Below are 19,284 nucleotides of genomic sequence, written 5' to 3' on the forward strand. Positions count from 1 at the left end.
AAGTAAGCTACGTCTTTGTAACAGGTCGCTTTTCCATTTTTTGCGGGTCCTCAGACCACAGGTTGAAAACCTCTGATCTAAAAGAAGTCAAAACCCAGCAGACACCACCTAAAACCCAAGCTTGGGCAATGGAGGAAAATTTAGAAGCATATTTTCACACAAAGGGCAGCAAAACAATAACTAAATGAATGGTAGAAGAGATGAGAGACTGAATAGCCTCCTCCTGTTCCCATGTCCAAGATCTGATCACTTCTTTCAAAAGGACACACATTGAAAAAAAATCAATGATGCAAAGTTGAAAGAAAAACAAAAAATGCTGGAAATACTGAGCAAATCAGGCACCATATGAGGCAAGGGGTGCAATTTTAGTGCTTTAAGCTTGTAGCCTTTTTTCAGGCCTGCTTTTTAAATGCTTGTTTATCAGCTCAGGCTATCCAGATCTTGGCAACAGAATCTACTTGCATGTTTGGCTTGGGCTGAAAGTTTCTTGTTTAATATGTAGATGCCTCTCATTTGTAATGCAGCAGGCACCAGAGGATGAATATTTGCTCACTGAAGTCTGAGAAAATGCAACCAATTCTTGGCACATTCTGAAAAATAGTTTGTAAACACCTTCAGAGTGGCTGTGTTTACATGGTGCCTGCAATCCCTGCAGAGGAATCATTCAAACTGATTAATTCCCTGATTTTGTTAATAGCAGACCATTATTTCACCTTTTGGCTTATAAACACACTAGCAATGAGCCAATAACAGAGCAAGCGTTTTACTATGAAATGCTGACTACCTGCATAACTCTATCAAATTAAACTCCAAATTCTAAAGGCTGAATTGCATTTATTTACTCCCTTTCTCCATGCCCAACACCTACCCTCTTATTGGTCATTTAGATGTTATGGTGGCTAACTTAAGGACAAAGCATCCAAGCTGGTGAATGGCATAACCAAACCATACACAGATCATTGGGCCAAAGCCCTGGTTCGTGATAACTCCAACACCAAAACACAATGCTTCTGTACTGGATCAGCCTTAAAAATCTGCTGGTAACATCACATTGTCATTAAATAAAACAGGTTTTAAAAATATAGATCTTAACATTAGTTCCTTTGTTGCTGTTATGCCTAGCTTTCAGTTCCTGCCACTACGTGTCCCTAACATCAGTTCAAACAACCTCCCAACCATTTTGCCAGTCTAACAACACCCAACCTTGGCTTCCTATTCAACTCCTGGCCCCAGATGAACTTGCATTCTAACCATCTGTATCACAAAGTCTGTCTGTACCAACCAACACAACGCTGCCCATGCCCCTCATCCCAGCCCTCATGCAAGCAGCTCTCTTGCCCAACTGCAAAATCCTAGCACGTCTGCCACCGCCCATGCCCTCCTGAATGGTTTCCCACCTTGAAAAAAAACAAGATTTTAAGATTTCTTTACTAGTCACATGTACATCGAACCACACAGTGAAATGCATCTTTTTGCATATAACGTTCTCGGGGCAGCCTGCAAGTGGCGCCACGCTTCCGGCACCAACATGGCATACCCACAACTTCCTAACACGTATGTCTTTGGAATGTGGGAGGAAACCGGAGCACCCGGAGGAAACCCACGCAGACACAGGGAGAATGTACAAACTCCTTACAGACTGCGGCGGGAATTGAACCTGGGTCGCTGGCGCTGTAACAGCGTTACGCTAATCGCTCCGCTACCGTGCTGCCCAGATCTCCTCACTTAAATTGCTGCACATTGTATTTCTCTGTCACACTTCTGACCACACTGACATTCACTTCACATTCCCCAATCTACCCTATTTACAAATTTCAACTACATGTTTAAATCCTAAGGCCCCACCCTAATTCTGGAACATCGTACATCCCTGTTACCTAACTTTCTTCTATCCTGATGCCACATGGACACAATTTTCCAAATATTGCCCTCCTGGAATTCCTCTACCACATTAAACATTCACTTCCTTCACAAGGTACCTGTGCTGTGCAGCATCTACAAAATGCATTCCAGTTACCTGCCTAGGTTACTCATACAGCACCCCTTAAACCCACCACCACCAGGATGGACAAGGTCAACAGGGGCACGGAAAACCCACTCCAACCAGGGCTGGTTCCCTTCCAACTCATGTACATCCTGACTTGGAAATATATTTCAGGTTTCAGGCCTTTACTCCTGGAACCCACTGCCCACAACAGTGGAAGTACCTTCAGCAAAAGGACTGCAACAGTTCAAGGCGGTGGCTCACCACCGCCCTCTCAAAGGAAGTTAGGGATGGGGAACAAGTGCTGGTACTGCCTCAAGGGAAGATCCTGAAAAATAAATAATTAAAAAAGACATCCCTCCATTTTCTCCTTCAAGATGACTTTAAAAATTCACCTCTTTGAGCAAACCTTCCTTAACAAATCCTTCTGTTCCTCTGTCTAGCTATAGAGTTGTCATGACATGTAAACAGCTACATATCATGACAACTCTATAGCTAAACAAAGGAGAGATGAGTGGGTAATTCTCCCATTAATTGAGCTAGTGGTGAGAGAGAAGATATTGGGACACCACCTACAGTTGCAGGGGAAACAAAGAACAAGGAGGGGTGGGTGGGGAGGGAGGGATAAGTAAACCAGGGTGACACAGAGAGTGCAGTCCCCACAGACAGCAGAAAGGGGTGGCGAGGGGAAGCTCTGACTGATGCTGCAGCTGGCGGAAATTATACCATTCAGGGACCTAAACAGCCCTTCCAGGTCAGGCAAAGATTCCTGTACACCTCCTCCAACCCCGTCTACTGCATTCAGTGCTCGCGATGCGGCCTCATCCACCAAGCGCAGGCTACGCAACCGTATTGTTGAACACCTACGCTCTGTCCACAACAGCTGTCCTGAGCTCCCTGTTGCATGCCATTTCAACTCCACTTTCTATTCCCACACTGATCTGTCTGTCCTCGGCCTTCTCCGCTGCCAAACGCAAACTAGAACAGCACCTCATGTTCTGCCTGGGTAGTCTACACCCCAATGGCATGAACATTGAATTTTCCAACTTCAGGTCACCTGCACTCCTTTCTTTTTCCTTCCGATCCACCCAGGTTCTCCCCTCTCCCACCTGGTTGCATCTACTTATCACCCACACACTATACCCACTGGTTTGCTATCCCTTCCTTATCTGGTTCCACTTATCACCTTCTTTAATGATCAGATTCCAGCATCTGCAGCTTCTTGTGTCTCCACTTATCACCTTCCAGCCTCTCTCTCTCTCTCTCTCTTCCCTCCCCACCTGGCTCCAACTTCCCCCTTCCCACCCCACTCCCTTTATCTGTCTCTGCCCATCACCCACCAGCCACAGTCTCCCAACTCCACACCTCCATCTGCCCATTATCCCCCAATTCACCTGGTTCCACCTATCACCTGCCAGCTCCTGCCTCACCCCTTCCTCTCATCTCTATACTGGCTATCTCCCCTCTACAATCTCAGTCCTGATGCAGGGTCTTGACCCAAAAATATTGATGATCCCTTGGACTCCACAGATGCTGCTCAATTCAGTGAATTCCTCCAGCAGTTTGTTTTTTCCTTGCAGTAAAAATACAAGTCTCTTAAGAACTTGTATACTTAAAATGTACTCAACAAATATACTCAAAGCTCAATGTCCTTCAACTCTCATTTGCTCAAATATTTTCAAAATAGCATTTATCTTTTTGATCTGCAATAGTATTGCTTTTCTTAATCTAATTATTATGTAACTAATTTCAACAGTGTAATTAGCCACACTACCTTAGGTCATCACAAGAAGCTGAATTCTAAGTGTTGTTGAATTAATAAGAAACTCAGTAATTCCTCCAAGCTGGTTACTTTCAATATCAACACAACTGACTGATGAAACAAAACAAAAATCAATAAAGAGATAATTAATTATAATGACTTGTTGAAGGAAAACCAATGACTTGATTTCTCTTCTAAAAATAAACCAGAGAGCTGAAATTCTGCCAATATCTGACTTAACAACCAATATACTTATTTAAAACCATATTCTGTATATATAAAATGGTTTGACATTAAAATAAAATTGGAATCTACAAGATATTAAGGAAAGAAAGTGTTGTTTGATGACTCCAGTTTGCGATTGCAACTGAAAACAAGTCAATGTGTAAAGGGTAGGATTCTCAGCTCTAATCAGCTGCCCATTATTTTGGCAGACACCCGCTACTTCACACACTGTGCTAAGTTTGGAAACTTATGTTGACATTAGTTCAGTGTACATAAATGGAGATGGACTACAGGAGGAGTTTAGCAAGAATGCCAGCACATCATCATCCCATTCCTCCATTGGCAAGTCAAGAAATTCCTTTACCTTGTGCATCATTTCAGCATTTAGAGTACTGCAGTTTATTAATGTAAGATTTTTTTTAAATTTTGTTTGGTCTGGAAATAAGACTTCAACTTATGCTGGAGAAGAATGGGAAAACTTTATTTCTTGATTAATTAAAATGAATTTTGGAATCTGGAGTATTATGGCTTCCTATGGAAAAGGTTTGGAAAATACCAAAGTAACGCAAACATATGATAGTCATTCTGTATATTGTACAAAATCACCATCCCACTCACTTAAAATATCTGTATATTAAGCTCAAAGTTTTTCATGGTATCAGCTAATGAAACTTTTTTTAAATTCCAAAATAAACTTCATTCATCATAAAACTATATACAACAATAAAACAGTGCAAACCTTTACATTCGTGTACAGATCCATCATTAGTGTTACTTTTTTATATAAAAAACACAGCACCGATGCCACTAGTGTGGCTCCCTGAGGGCTACCCAATCCCATATTTACAACAGTTAAGGGGCTTTCTCGCCTGATCCTGCCCCTCCCTCTCCAGTGGCAGAAGAACCCCAAACTGTATCCTAAACTGCTAATGAAACAGTTCATCAAATATACAAAAAAAGGAAACAGATAATTAAAGACCAGGCACCACAGTGCAGATGGTGTTTACACAAACCATTTGAGGTGGGTAATTATTAACCACCTGGGTAAAGAAGCCCACAGTTTTGGCCTTGCGTTTTGCAGTGATGCTGAGCACACAAGTCACAGCAGAATAAATGCTGCAGAAATCTTGCGTACTGCATCTGCTGGAGACAAAGCTAAAATTCTCCAGTCAATTTAGCTGGGGCTGGCTTAAACTACATTACATCACTTACTGTCTGCTTTAAAATGCCATCCCCACTAATCCATACACACTCATGCTTCCACCTGTTGCAATTTGTCTTCTGCATAAAACTCACCCAGAAATATTTTTCCCCTCTTAAACAACCTGCATTTACATAGTGCCTTTGCTTTTTAGAAATGTCCTAAAGTGCTTCACAAAAACTTAGACCAATGTGATAGCAATGAAAAGTAAATTTTAAGGAACATCATAAAGGAGGAAAGGGACGTTAGAAATTCCAGGAACAGGGATAAACAGCAAATAAAAGTGGTATTTGATTACTGCAGAAATAGGAGTAGAAAGCAAATTAAATGCCATACAAAGCTAACTTTTTGAACAGATTTGCTTAGTGTCAGAGAAGTTCAAAGTATGAGGGGAATCCTCTCATGAAAATGGTATTGAATGGGAATTGAAAGGGGAGAGCCGTGATGGTGCTGCTGACTGAGTACCTGGCACCGAGAAGGGAACGGCTCCTGCTGCTGAGGGAAACAATAAATTCTACAAATTCGCCGCAGTATAGTATTGCTCCATCACACGCTAACGATGCATTTGTGCGGATTTACTCCACTTTACCCTCACCCACTACAAGCTAAGCGCTGCATTAACGTTACACATTCACTCAAACGTGCTACTGATCTTACTTCCTGGTCTCAAAATTCCTAACTGCTCCCTTCCCTCCCCCTCTTATGTGCATAGCTCCAAGCTGGATTTCAGCCTCCTCCCCTGACACCTCTTCCACTTTGAGTTCTTACCTGCTTTTATCAACAGATCCAGCTGGTTACGTCCCTCATAAAGGGCTGTGGCCATTTTAACCCCCCCACCCCACCCCCTAAACAAATGAAAATAAAAGAGCAGGAACTCTTATTGCAGGACTCCAGAAATGATGCAGTCTTCCTCAGCCAAAGTAAAGGGGGAAACCATCCGGAAATCAGCTGCAGACCAAAGCTCTGCAACACCAGACGGGGGTGGAGAGTTAAGCGCGCTGGTCTCCTACCCTGCCGACTGCTCCTGCACAAGGGGATGCGGCGGGAAGGGGGCTCGGTTGCCCCTTTTGCCGGCTGCCCGCTGACACCAGGTGGTTGCATTCGCCACCCCATGCCCCTGGCCGCGGGAGGGCACCGTGGGGCTGCAGCCAAGCCACCTCCGGCGCCCGGTGCAATGGTCGGCGCCAATGTTTTGCTAGACTTCCTGGAGAAAGGTCGATCCATGTGCAGAGTGCAGTGGTGGCTGGTGCAGTCAGCGGCTCTTCCTGGAGCGCCACCCGCTGCCTTCCAGAGCCCCTGTTCTCCTCATTGCGCGCAGCCACAGCGAGCTATGAGGGAGATGCAAACACACATTTGTGGGCGACTCGTTCGAATACACTCTCCTCCCCCGATGTAATTTTAGCCCTCCCCCTTCTTCTATGGTTAAATTCAAAGTGTTTCAAGGAATATTTTCCCACAAAAACTAATTTTTTTGCTAATCTGTGCTATGTGTTTTAAATTGCAGCAGCTGCAAAAAAATATTTCAGAAAAGCTCAAAATTCTCTGCTCAAAGGCTAACAATAAATTTATATGGTGCCTTTCTCAGTATCAAGGTGTTCATAGCTAATGGCATCTTGAGGCAGTGTCACTGCTGGTACAAAGGAAATACATCTGCCAATTTGCACGTGTCAAGATTTTATGAGTTTCTTCCAGTATTTTAAGAAAATAATGAGTTCAGTGGAACTTGGTGAAAACTCCAGTCATCCAAACTTAACCTTGAGTTTGCCTATCGGAACACAAGACTCTGCATGTGGATCTCAGCTGTCTGTATGGATGGAAATTCAGGGCTGCGTACGTGGGCCTGAACTGTGCATGTGTACCAGAACTTGGAGCAAGCGTGTGTGGACCTGAATTCATTGTTGTGTATGTGGACCTGAACTCAGCCCAGTGCATGTGGTCTGCATCTTATGCTGTGAGTGGTGTGGCTGACTAGAATCCGGGTGTGTTAACAATTACTTGGGCTGTGAATGTGGACTGTAACTCAGGGCTGTGTGTGTGGATCATAACTCTGGGTTCTGCATGTGGGTTGTAACTCAGGGCTGAGCACTTGGATTATGACTTGGAGTCGTGCATGTGGATTGTAACTTGGAACTGTACACATGGATTGTAACTCAGGGCAGTGCATGTGGATTGTAACTCGGGGCCGTGTGTATAGATCATAATTTGGAACTGGACTGTAACTGAGGTCAGTGAATATGGGAAATGCCTCGAGTGTGTTGTCCTGAACATGGGGCTATGGTATGGACCCAAACACAGGACTGCACATGTGGACCTGAACACAGGACTCTACATATGGACTGAAACTTGAGGCTGGGTGTGGAGCCATTACTTGTGGTTGTCAGATTGGGTATGTGGACCATAATTTGGGTCTGCGCATGTGGAATGGAACTCAGTGCAGTGTGAGTTGTTCCAGATTTGAAGCTGAGTGTGTCAACTGGTACTCAGGACTGTCCTTGTGGACCGTGACTTAGGTCAGTAGATGTAGGAAGTAAGTAGAGGCACTGGAAATAAGTGGTGTGTATGTGAACTGGAAGTTGGAGCTGTGCTTGTCAACTTGAACTGCATATTTGGGTCCTGCATGTGGACTTGAACTGTGTGTGTGTACCTGTACATAGGTCTTTGTGCATGGATCGGAACATGGAGCTGTGCATGTGGATCTTAACCCAGGCTGTGTGTGCACACTGTAACTTGTGTCGCACCAACTGTAATTTGCCTTCCCCTTTTTATCTCTCTGGGTCCCTTCTCCCATTTTCACTATTTGACTACCTTACTTCATATTTAAACTGCCTTCTTTATATCTTAAAACTCTTTTTCATATATGAATCTAATCCCATTTGTATCTCCATTGATCTGATCACAGCTGTGATCCATCTTAGACTTTTGAAATGCAAAGAATCCATTTTCCAACCAGTCAAGTATCACATCAGTGACTTGTCATCACAGGAGTGAGTTTAAACTCAAAAATATTTTTAAAAATAAGGTTGTAACATGCTTTCTAAGTTCCAAGAGAGCAGTTTCAGAGCTAGTAAGCCATCAAAGTAAGAAAAATGTGATGTTGATGACACTCTGAGTTTATGTGGGCTTTAGTGGGCTTTATCTATAACACTGAAAGGTAGCACAGGCAGTATGCATTGAATCTTCTGATTTCTGTGAACTTGTTTTATAACTCAGCTGTGAGGTACTGATCTGCTCAGATACAGGACTGAGGAAGGAGACTAAGCCCAGCTACTAAAGTTCTTAGTGGTGCAGGATCAGTGGTGCCCCAAATAGTCCAGTGCTTGAGCACATGACCTTGGCTGACATCATAGTGCAGCACTGAAGTGTGTCATCTGGTGACATCTTTTAACCTCATGCCCCATCTGTTGGTTAAAAGCACATGGCAAGAAATTAAATTGCATTAAAGCTCAAATTTGTGCAACTGAAATTTGATTTTTTTCTGAAGTGAAACAGTTAAGGTCACTTGGTTGTTTTGTGTCACTCAGATAATTCAGTAGGTATTTCCTGCCATTAGTCACCTTTGCTGAATTTGAATTTTCCCCTATCCCACCCACTCTGAACCCAAACCGCACACAGTGATGTGGCAGACTTTTCTCCTCAGATTCCTTCAGCTGATGACCTGCTGCTCACAATCCTCCATCAAACACACTGGTGGTCCTTCTTGATTCCACTGTCCCCTCCACTGTATCAATTGCTGAGCCTTCCTCAGACCCCACCAGCAAATACTGAGCTCCAAGGCCTCAGGGCCAACCCTTGGGATCACTGTCATCCACCTCCCAAGTTGGGCCTTAGGAAAGGAGAACAGAGCAGCCCCTATATCTGGAATGTTGCACTGAAGGCAGATTTCACCAGATAGCCAATGACCAAAATGGTGGTTGCACCCTGCTGGTGTTCTAGGATTTCTAGGGAATGAGACATGAGACTAGTTGAAGAGGGGGATCAAATTGTCTGTCACATTTACCTGCATTTACACATTGGCTACACTGTAAAAAAGCAATTGACTGAGTGTGAAATACTTAGTGAGGCTTAGGGCTAATTTCAATTCCATTTTGTTGGGAAGGACTCTTGGGACTGTTATCACTGCACATTGCTCTAGTACAGATACCTTTTGAGTCAATGAGAGATTCCACCATATTTTGACTTTATTGCTGTAGTGTGATTAAATTATCACTTATAATGTTTGTCAAAGAGTGCATTTCTGTAAAAAAAACTAATGAATGGAAAGGTTGTCTGGCTCTATAAGGAAATGAGTCCCATGAATACTTTGAGCCATTTTACTATATTAAAGACAATATATAAAAGCAGGTTACTGTTTGAAAAGATTGTTTCACAAAGACAAATAAGCATTTGAGAAAGCCATATAAGAGTCTTCACCATATATCTTGGGTTACCTGTTGTCAATGTTGCAGGCTGTCAAGGATTTTCTACATCAATCATGTTACTTGCAACAAAAGACTGTGAACCAATGAACAGCTGGTACAGTCTGGGATCTTCTTCATCCAGGATAACAAACTGAGGTATTCTGTTGCAACAGTTTTGAATTCTATTTGTTACAAAGGTGGTTGGTCAGTGAAAAAGGTTAAGGCTGGACTGAGTCAAAAACAAACCTGCAGTGTCAGTTGGCTTTTGGCAACCAGCTCAGACCTATGCCTATCAGCTACTAGTAGTGTTCAGCTCTGTTCACTGGCTTCATAGAATCTTGGAATCATTAAAGCACAGATAGAGGCTATTTAACCCACTGGGTCCATGCTGGCACTTTGTAAAGCAAAGCATTCAGTTCCGTTCCCCACTCTTTTCCCCAAGCCCTGAAAATTACTTTTCATTCAAGTACCTTTCCAATTCTCTTTGAAAGCCCTGGTTAACTCCATCCTATTAGGCAGCAAGTTCCAAATCATAACATGATTCTACATAGAACTTTTCCTCAGTGCCCTTCAGGTGAAAGGTTTTATATCTGATAGGTAGACATATTTAAGCATGCCAAGTGCATATATAAGAGTCTGGAAGGTGAGCAGATTAAAACCTAACAAGTGGACTGAAGTCAGTGGAACCAAGTGTATAGAGTTGATTAAAGACTGGTGATCAAAGGCCCTCTCAGATTATTCTATAACATAGTAGGCATGGTACTGTTAATGGAGGGTCTGCCTATGCAGTATAAACAGAATGATATCACATAAATTGCTGGAGATTATGGTATAACAACAGAAAGAAAAATCATAGCTTTACAACTCCTATAAGCACCAAGACTCAAGCACATACGTGCACCAATGGGAAAGATAGATGCAGCACTGTGTTGCTGTTTCATAACAATGTGGTTCACGATTTCATATTTCCTTATGATATATAAGGAGGCCATTTAGCCCATCAACTCGATGCTGGCTCACAGAGCAATTCCATTACCCCACTGATCTTCCTTGTGATCTATTCTCCCTACAATCTCATCATCTCCCCCTAGATTCTATCAGTCTATCTACACTAGGAGCAACTTACAGTGGCCAAGTACCTACCAACACGCATGTGTTTAGTATGTGGGAGGAAACCGGAGCATCTGGAGGAAACACATGCAGATATAGGGAGAACCTGCAAACTCATAACAGCACGTGCGGTTAGGGTTGAACCCAGACCACTGGAACTATGAGGCAGTAGCTCTGCTAGCTGTGCCACTGTGCTGTTCTGATTTCTGATACTACTGGTAGATTAATTTATTAGTATTACGTAAATAGTGCCATTGACTCCTAATGTTGAATAATGGGTCTCATTTACAAAACATGATCTACCAATAAATATTGTTAAGGCACAGCCTCGACAGACATTTTCAGCTACTGTTCATACTAGTTGAAAGAAGAGAATTACAGGGCAATGCATAGAATGCTGTTGTGAAGCCTATGGAGTGGGAGCTGCAACATTATGGAGGAAAACAGCAAAGAAAATGACTGCTGTCTCTACAGTTATTGTTTATATTGTATGTCTGGAGGTGCTATTTCTATAACAGCTCCTAATGGGACAGTCAATATTGCTGTGTCTGATGGCATTGTTTACATCCCTGCAAATAGGGCACAGGTTCTGCTGAGATATCTGGTGGTAGTACTTATATTGCTTTCTTTGATGGTACAGTGTTGACTGTTCAGTGTTTATAGCCATTTCAGGCACAGATTATATTGCAACACACACAAAATGCTGGAGGAACTCAGCAGGTCAGGCAGCATCTATGGAGAGAAATAAATAAACAGTCAACATTTCGGGTTGAGAGCCTTCATAAGGACTGGAAAGGAAGAGGGCAGAAACCAGAATAAGAAGATCAGGTGATGAGTACATGCAGGAAGATGATAGGTGAGTTCAGGTAAGAGGACGAAGGTAGGAGGTTGGGGGAGGGGAGAGAAGTAAGAAGCTGAGAGGTGATGGGTAGAAGAGGCAAAAGGCTGAAGAAGAGGGAATCTGGTAGGAGAGGGCAGTGGACCATGGAATAAAGGGAAGGAGGTGGGGAATAGATGGCAGGTCATGAGGGCGGGAGAAGGGGAAAGAGAAGGGGGAAAGGGGCCACAGGAATGAGGGAAGACAAAGGAGAAAAAAAAGGGGGGAGAAGAGGGGAGGGGGTTACCAGAAATTAGAGAAATCAATGTTGAGGCCGTCAGGTTGGAAATTACCAAAGAGAAATATGAGGTGTTGCTCCTCCAACCTACGTCTGGCCTCAACGTGGCAGTAGAGGAGACCATGGATAGATGTGTCGAGTGGGATGTGGAATTGAAGTGGATGGCACCGGGAGATTCTTGCTTGCCCGATGGCCGATCTACCTATCACCTCTCAGCTTCTTACTTCCCCCCCCCCCCTACCCCCACCCTCCTACCTGGACTCGCCTATCACCTGAATTTACCTATCCCCTGCCTGCATGTACTCCTCCCCCTCCCCCGACCTTCTTATTCTGACTTCTGCCTTCTGCCTTCTTCCTTTCCAGTCCTGATGAAGGGTCTTGACCCGAAACGTCGACTGTTTATTTATTTCTCTCCATAGATGCTACTTGACCTGCTGAGTTCCTCCAGCATTTTGTGTGTTGCTCCAGATTCCAGAATCTATAGAATCTCTTGTGACTACAGATTATGTTGCAGAGTCTAGTATAACCATGTATATTGCTGCATTTCAGGGCACCATTTATATTCCTGCCTCTAGCGGAACAGTTTATACTGCTGTGTCTGGTGCCTCCAGTGGCACATGTTACACTGCTGATTCTGATGGCACAGTTTAATAGAATAACAGAAGTGTACAGCACAGAAACAGGTGCTTTTGGCCCACCTCATCCATGCCAACTGTGCTGCCTCTGGTGACAGTCTATATTGCTGCCTGATGATACAGTTTATACTGCTGCCTCTGGTGGAACAGTTTATACTGCGCTGTCTCTGATGGAACAGTTTATACTGCTCTCTCTGTTGGAGCAGTTTATACTGCTGCCTCTAGTGGAACAGTTTATACTGCTGCCTTTAGTGGACAGTTTATACTGCTGTCTGGTGACACAGCTTATACTGCTCTCTCTGGTGACACAGTTTTACTGCTGCCTCAGTGGAACAGTTTATACTGCTTTCACTGGTGATACAGTTTATATTGCTGCCTGGGAACACAGGTTATATTGTTGCCTTTGATGGCATTGTTTGTGTTGCTCTCTCTGTGTCTGGTGGCATTGATTATGTCAGTATCCTCGTTGTCATGTCAAATGGTGCTGTCTCTTGTGGCACAGTTTATCTTGCCATCTCTCCTAAGACAGTTTATATTGTGGTGCCCGGTGGCACAGTTTATATTGTCATCTCCAGTGGTAAGGTTTACATTGCTGTACCCTGCTGCACAGATTAGAGTGCTGCACAGTTGTACAGTTTGTCTGGCTGCTTCTGTTGGTACAGTTTATATTGCCCTCTCCATTGACCTCAGGAGCACTTTGTCGACTGCAACTTCTGTAGTGCCTCAATTGTCACAGATTCCATTGTCTCTGTTGGTGTAGTTTCTATTGCTTCCTCTAGTGGAATTGTTTATATTTGTGCCTACCATGGCATTGTTTGTATTCAAGTCTCTGGAGGAAGAGTTTTTGTTGATGCATCAGGTGACATTGTTTATATTACAGTCTCTGGTGGCACAGTTTGTGTTGGAACCTCTGGTGCCTCTATTTACATTGGTTTGTCTGGTGTCACTGATTATATCATTGGCATTCTTTATGTTGCCCTCTTTGTTGGCACTGTTTATATTGCATTTTTATACTGCTCTCTGAGGAGCACTGATTATATTGCTGCCTCTGGTGATGCTATTTATATTGCTATGTTTGATGGCACTGTTTATATTGCAGTATCTGGTAACTCTGCTTACAATGCCCTGTCTGGTGTCACTGGTTATATTGCTGTCTCTTGGCATTCTTTATGATGGTGTCTGCACTGATCATGTTGCTGCCTCTGGTGGTACAATTATATTACTGTCTCTGGTGAAACTATTTATGTTGCTGCATTAAGCCACACGATTTCTGCTGCTGTCCCTGATGACACCCATGGTATTGGGAATTGCAGGTGCCAATCCACTTGCAGTAGGATCTCATAAACAGTAATAATTTGTCATAAAATGGCTTGGTTAAAAGGACTCTGCTCTGCAGTTAGCAATAGCGCATAGCAATAGATAAGTTGCTCCATAAATACCATAATCTCTGTCTGGTTTGTCCCTTGGGATTTTTTTTTATACAGAATATTTTCAGAAAGAAAGACAAATAATGGATACGTGCTGTGCAATGGTCAGCAGAAACATTTCAGGATTTAGAGCTAAAAAACAGCCATGAATATTCCTGCAACTGTTAGTCATTCATTTATTGTACAGTGCATGTCTCTGATGAACACCACAAGGGTCTCAATTTTCCTCAGAAGTAAATCTATTTCACTATTATTGACTGATTAGGATATCCTCATGATCTTCAGAATTATTTGTTGTGTTTAATTGTCCATCATCCTTCCCCATCATAATTTGTGGATTACATTATTTTGTCATTCTTTCGTCATGTAATCATAGACATATAGGATTACCAGCAACCTGGAAGAGCTTTTAGGTTAGGTTCTTCGGAAAAGCTATACAATTAGTTCCCCGCCCATGCTTATTCAATTGCCTGTTCCACCACCTATTCCAGATAATGAGATATTGTTGTATAAAATCTACAATTACCTCTTATTCTTTTGCCAATTGCCTGGGTCTCATTTTAAAAAGCCTGCATTTTTTTTGCATCATTCCAGGAAACATCTTCTGTAACCTATCCAAGACTTTACTTTCTCTCTAAAATGTGGTGCCCAGAATTTGCAGCTCCACTCTAAATGAGCCTTGACAGCTTTTGGACAATGTACCTCTGTTTACACTTCTTTAACAGCTTTATCTTGTGCTGCTAACTTCAAAGCCTTGATACCTCAGTGTTTTTGCTCCTGCATTCACTTTAAAAATATGAATAACTAGCTATATTTCCTCTCATTTTTCTAACTAAATAGTCATTTTTCATTCTTTTTGATTTTTCTTATGCTTTTTTTAAAATTTTATTTACAGCGTGGTAACAGGCTTTATTGTTATCTCATTCACTTTCCTTATATTCTGATGTTTTCTTATTTATTTTCTATTTTCAAATTACATTTCTTGCTGTTAGTGCAAAACCTCTCCCTCTGATCCCAGTGGTTTTATTACGTGAGAATACACCAACCTGAAACTGTGATCTCCTCTCCAATAACTTGTTCTTCAACAACATCCAGTGAACTGTCATTAATCATTCCATTTGTTTCTTCATCACAAGCAAGACCAGAATAGTCCTGTAACAGGTCTGCATTGGGTACTTGCTCCACAATGACTGCAGGGAAAATACACGACCCACCAACCTACAAAAGCAAAATAACAGATGGGTTACTGACAGCTATATGATCTGAAGCTTAACTTCATTCTTATCTTAATTGACAAGATTGTGGGAGTGGATTGGTTGCCCAAGCACTGTTTTGTTCATAGCAGGATGGCAAGCTAAGTAACTGTAGTGCATTACCACCGATCCTACTGCCACAGTAAGAGGAAACTAGAATCAGTGGCTCTGCAGACCCCATCCATAAAATTACCAATGATTTTTTTCTCTGATCACTTTCTATAAAGTTAAACATTCGCAACTTCAAATAGATCACACATACCAAAAGAAGAGGCTGGAATTTTAGTCACTATTGCGATGTAAATTGCGTTAATGTCATGTGTTTATATCTGTAAAGCCAGCTGTTATGATAAGAAATGTTTGCTGTTCAGAACCAATAGGGTCCCAACTACACATCTAGGTTTTGGTTTAGGGGCCTGATAACATGCACCAGTTTCAGAGCATAGTTCCTTCATTAACCTATCGGCATGAGATCTTAATGCAAATGATTTCCTTGTTTTTACAATTTTAGGTAGGTAGGAGTTAATAAGAAGAATGTGTAGAATCATAGCCAATGTTTTTTTTAATATATTGAATGAAATGCATTTATGGTTGAATATTGCATTGGAAATGGGGTTTTACTCTTGTCCATGCTATGGTTTGATACAAGCGTTTCTGAAGAGTTGTCAGGTGTGGGTTGCATCTCTGTGGGTTTTATCACTGGCATTGTAATAGCGTTATGCTAACCACTACACTACCGTGCCTGCCCAGAGGATGGCTATAGCAGTTAGTTCTGGTCACAGACCCCACACTTCTCCCCAACTAAAAGGTCTAACACTGGCACCTTCCTATTTCCCATGCCTATGTTGTATCATCAAATGACATAGGCTCAGTTTACGCAAGTACACTTATACAATCCAGCCCTACCACACCAGAGCCTCACTCTCAGTCTTTTCACTGTCTCTAAACTGTCAGACTGTTTGTTTAACATTAAGCAGAAATTTCCTCAAAGCAGTGAGAAATCAGAAGTGGCTGTGCATAATCCTTGTCTAATTCGGCACGGTAGCGTAGCGGTTAGCGTGACGCTATTACAGCGCCAGCGATCGGGGTTCGATTCCTGTCGCTGTCTGTAAGGAGTTTGTATGTTCTCCTGTGTCTGCATGGGTTTCCGCCAGGTGCTCTGGTTTCCTGCCACATTCCAAAGATGTACGGGTAGGTTAATTTGGGGTTTATAACGGGCAGCGCGGACTCGTTGGGCCGGAAGGGCCTGTTACCACGCTGTAAGTAAAAAAATAAATAAAATTCCCTTCACTATTTACTGACTCCACCCATTCCCGGGCAACTATTAGTTATAAGAAAATAAAAAAATGGGATTGCTGAGAGCCAGTATTGGCTCAATGGGCTGAATAGCCCTCTTTCTATGATTAAAAAAATACTAAATGAATATATAAACTGAGGGAGGGACTGATGTGTGTAATGTTAAGGAGCTGAGAAGAGGTGGTCACAACAAAGGCAAGGATGTGGTCCAAAGCTCATCTCCATGCCGTGATTTGATTTTGAGATGAGCTTTGGACCACATCCTTGCCTTTGTTGTGACCACCTCTTCTCAGCTCCTTAACATTACACACATCAGTCCCTCCCTCAGTTTATATATTCATTTAGTATTTTTTTAATCATAGAAGGAGGGCTATTCAGCCCATTGAGCCAATACTGGCTCTCAGCAATCCCATTTTTTTATTTTCTTATAACTTATTCTCTTCCACATCCCCATCCTGATTCTCTAGCATCCACCTACTGTGTGTAATTTACAGTGGCTAATTAACCTACCAACCAGCATGTCTTTGGAATGTGGGAGAAAAATGAAGCACTTAGGGGAAAGCCACATAATCACAGAGAAAATATGCGATCTCCACATGTCTGCTCCTGAATCAGATCCATGCACTTGCTGCCTCTAGACCTGACTATTCCAATCTAGTCCTTGTCTCCCTCACTATCCCCTACATGAACATGTGGTCATCCAAAACTTGTTGCCCTTGTCTTAACTTGCAATAAGTTGCATTAACTCATCATTAAAGCATGCTCGATTTCAAGATTCTGATTTCTTGGTTTCAATTTCATCCATGTGCTGGCTTGTCATTCTGTGCGTTCTGTCGCAACCCTATAATCCCTTGAGCCACTTCTCCCATTTTAATTACTCCACCATTCCAACCAAGCCTTCAGCTTCCATGCAAATTAGGCTCTGGAATTCCTTCTAAAAACCTCATTCTTTTGTCTTAAAAACTTTTTCCCTGATCAAGCTTTTGGTCCTTTGTTCTGCGATCTCCTCCTGGGGTTTGGTATTATGTTGTACGTGAGAATTCTCCGTGAAGGACGTTAGGGCACTTAACCACATTAAAGATGTTGCTGTAGCTGTTTGACACTTTTTCAGTACTGTTTGTTGGAATGATCATGTTTTAGATGAAACTTTAAACAGAGGCCCTAATCCAATTTGTACATGTCAAAAATTAAACAAATAACTTCAATTTAAGCAAGCGAATAATTGTTAAATATCCTAAAATTTAAAATGCATCAAATGCAATTAAGTTTTTGTCCAGGACCTACATAAACTGCAGGGACCAAAGTCGTAATCAGAGTGTAATCAGGTCTCTGCAATGCATGTGGTCAAAGGTTGGTCACAGAAAATGTAGAGTGAAACTTGAATGCTTTGCATTCTTTTACAACAAATAAAGCAGCATTAATTTTTGGGCATTACTTCTTCTGGAGCTTACAGCTCATTAATGCTGTAATTTATTTGTAGATGTCAAAAATGTTATTTTTGTGACCATATGGATAAAATTGTTAGATTACTTGGCAACCCATCCACCATCTTAAACATCCACTTCCTTCGTCACCTCATGTCATCTACAGGGTGCACTGCCACAGCTCTCCAAGACTTCCTCAACAGCATCTTCCAAACTTATGTCCTCTTCCAATGAGAATGACAAGGGCAGCAAGTCCATTGGAACACCATCAGCTCTAAGTTCTAAAGACATACACCATTCCAAGTTGGAGGTATAGGAAGAACACTAATACAAGGTGAGAATACTACGGATCCCAGGAATATGAAACTATAAAAATAATGCTGGAATTATGCAGCAAGTGTTCTTTCAAAAGTATGGATCTGGTAAGTGATAATCAACCCAAAACATTAACTCTGTTTCTCTCTCTACAAATTTTGCTGACCTTTAAGAGTTCTCTGCATTTTCTGTTTTTTTTTGGCAAAACTCCATTGTTCTTATTACCGATAGGGAATTGTGACCTTCTGTGGTCATGTTAGAGGAAGCTTGGGCCTTGGCTTAAAGTCTCACCTGAAAGATGGCACCTTACACAGTACAGTAATTTCTCAGCACCCTACTAGAACGTCAGCTAACATTTTAATGCTCATATCATCCAGGTGGATCTCAAATCCACAGCCTTCTAACAGGGTCAATGTCCTGGAACATTCTACTCAACTGTACTATGTCCAAATCCTTACTGGACATAATTGCTCAAGAAGACACCCTGCCATCTTCTCAAGAACAATTAGGATTGGATAATAAATACTGGCCTTATCAGAGATTCCCTCACCTCATGAGTTTTTATAAGAGAGAATACTGAACTGTTTTATTCTTTGTTTAGTAAAATAATGGCCAAATCCTTTATTCCTATTTTCAACTGGCATCTGTCATTTCAATAATGTGCTTGAATAGTAATCTCTCCAATTTCTCCAACTTCCTTTGTCTTCAGGAAGAATGCACTTCAAATTTTCCATTAATTTTATGTGAACATAAGTGAAAGAACCTTGAACTAATCTCTCATTATAGCATCATTACATTCAGACTTGATAGAAGTGTTATGAGGTTTCTTTCCAAAATTCTTGTGGCATGGAAATTAAATGATAGTTTAGAAATGATGTGATTGATGAGTTATTCCTAATGTAGATACTTGATATAAAGCGATTCTCTTGCACTTCTGTCATTCTAGGGTACTGCATTTGAGACACAGGTTCTACCATTCACACACTAGGACCGAGTTATAGTGGCCAATTAACCTACTAACCTGCACAATTTTGGCATTTGGGTGGAAACTGCGTGCCTGGACGAAACCCACGTGGTCGCAGGGAGAATGTGCATACTCCACGCAGGCAGCGCTGGAGATCAGGATTGAACCGAAATTGC

The 19,284-nt window shown here is 42.1% G+C and overlaps 1 protein-coding gene across 5 annotated transcripts in view; it reads right to left on the reverse strand.

Moving 5' to 3' along the window:
- LOC127576198 (ETS-related transcription factor Elf-1-like) overlaps positions 1–19,284 on the reverse strand; it is a 109,472-nt gene that overhangs the window by 36,929 nt on the left and 53,259 nt on the right. For all 5 annotated transcript variants that reach the window (XM_052026608.1, XM_052026609.1, XM_052026611.1 and 2 more), the window contains one exon: positions 14,903–15,074. In XM_052026608.1, coding sequence (XP_051882568.1) covers positions 14,903–15,074 — 172 coding nt within the window. The remainder of the gene's footprint in view (positions 1–14,902; positions 15,075–19,284) is intronic.

Source organism: Pristis pectinata, chromosome 11 (genome assembly GCF_009764475.1).
Source record: "Pristis pectinata isolate sPriPec2 chromosome 11, sPriPec2.1.pri, whole genome shotgun sequence".
NCBI classification, from domain to species: Eukaryota; Metazoa; Chordata; class Chondrichthyes; order Rhinopristiformes; family Pristidae; genus Pristis; species Pristis pectinata.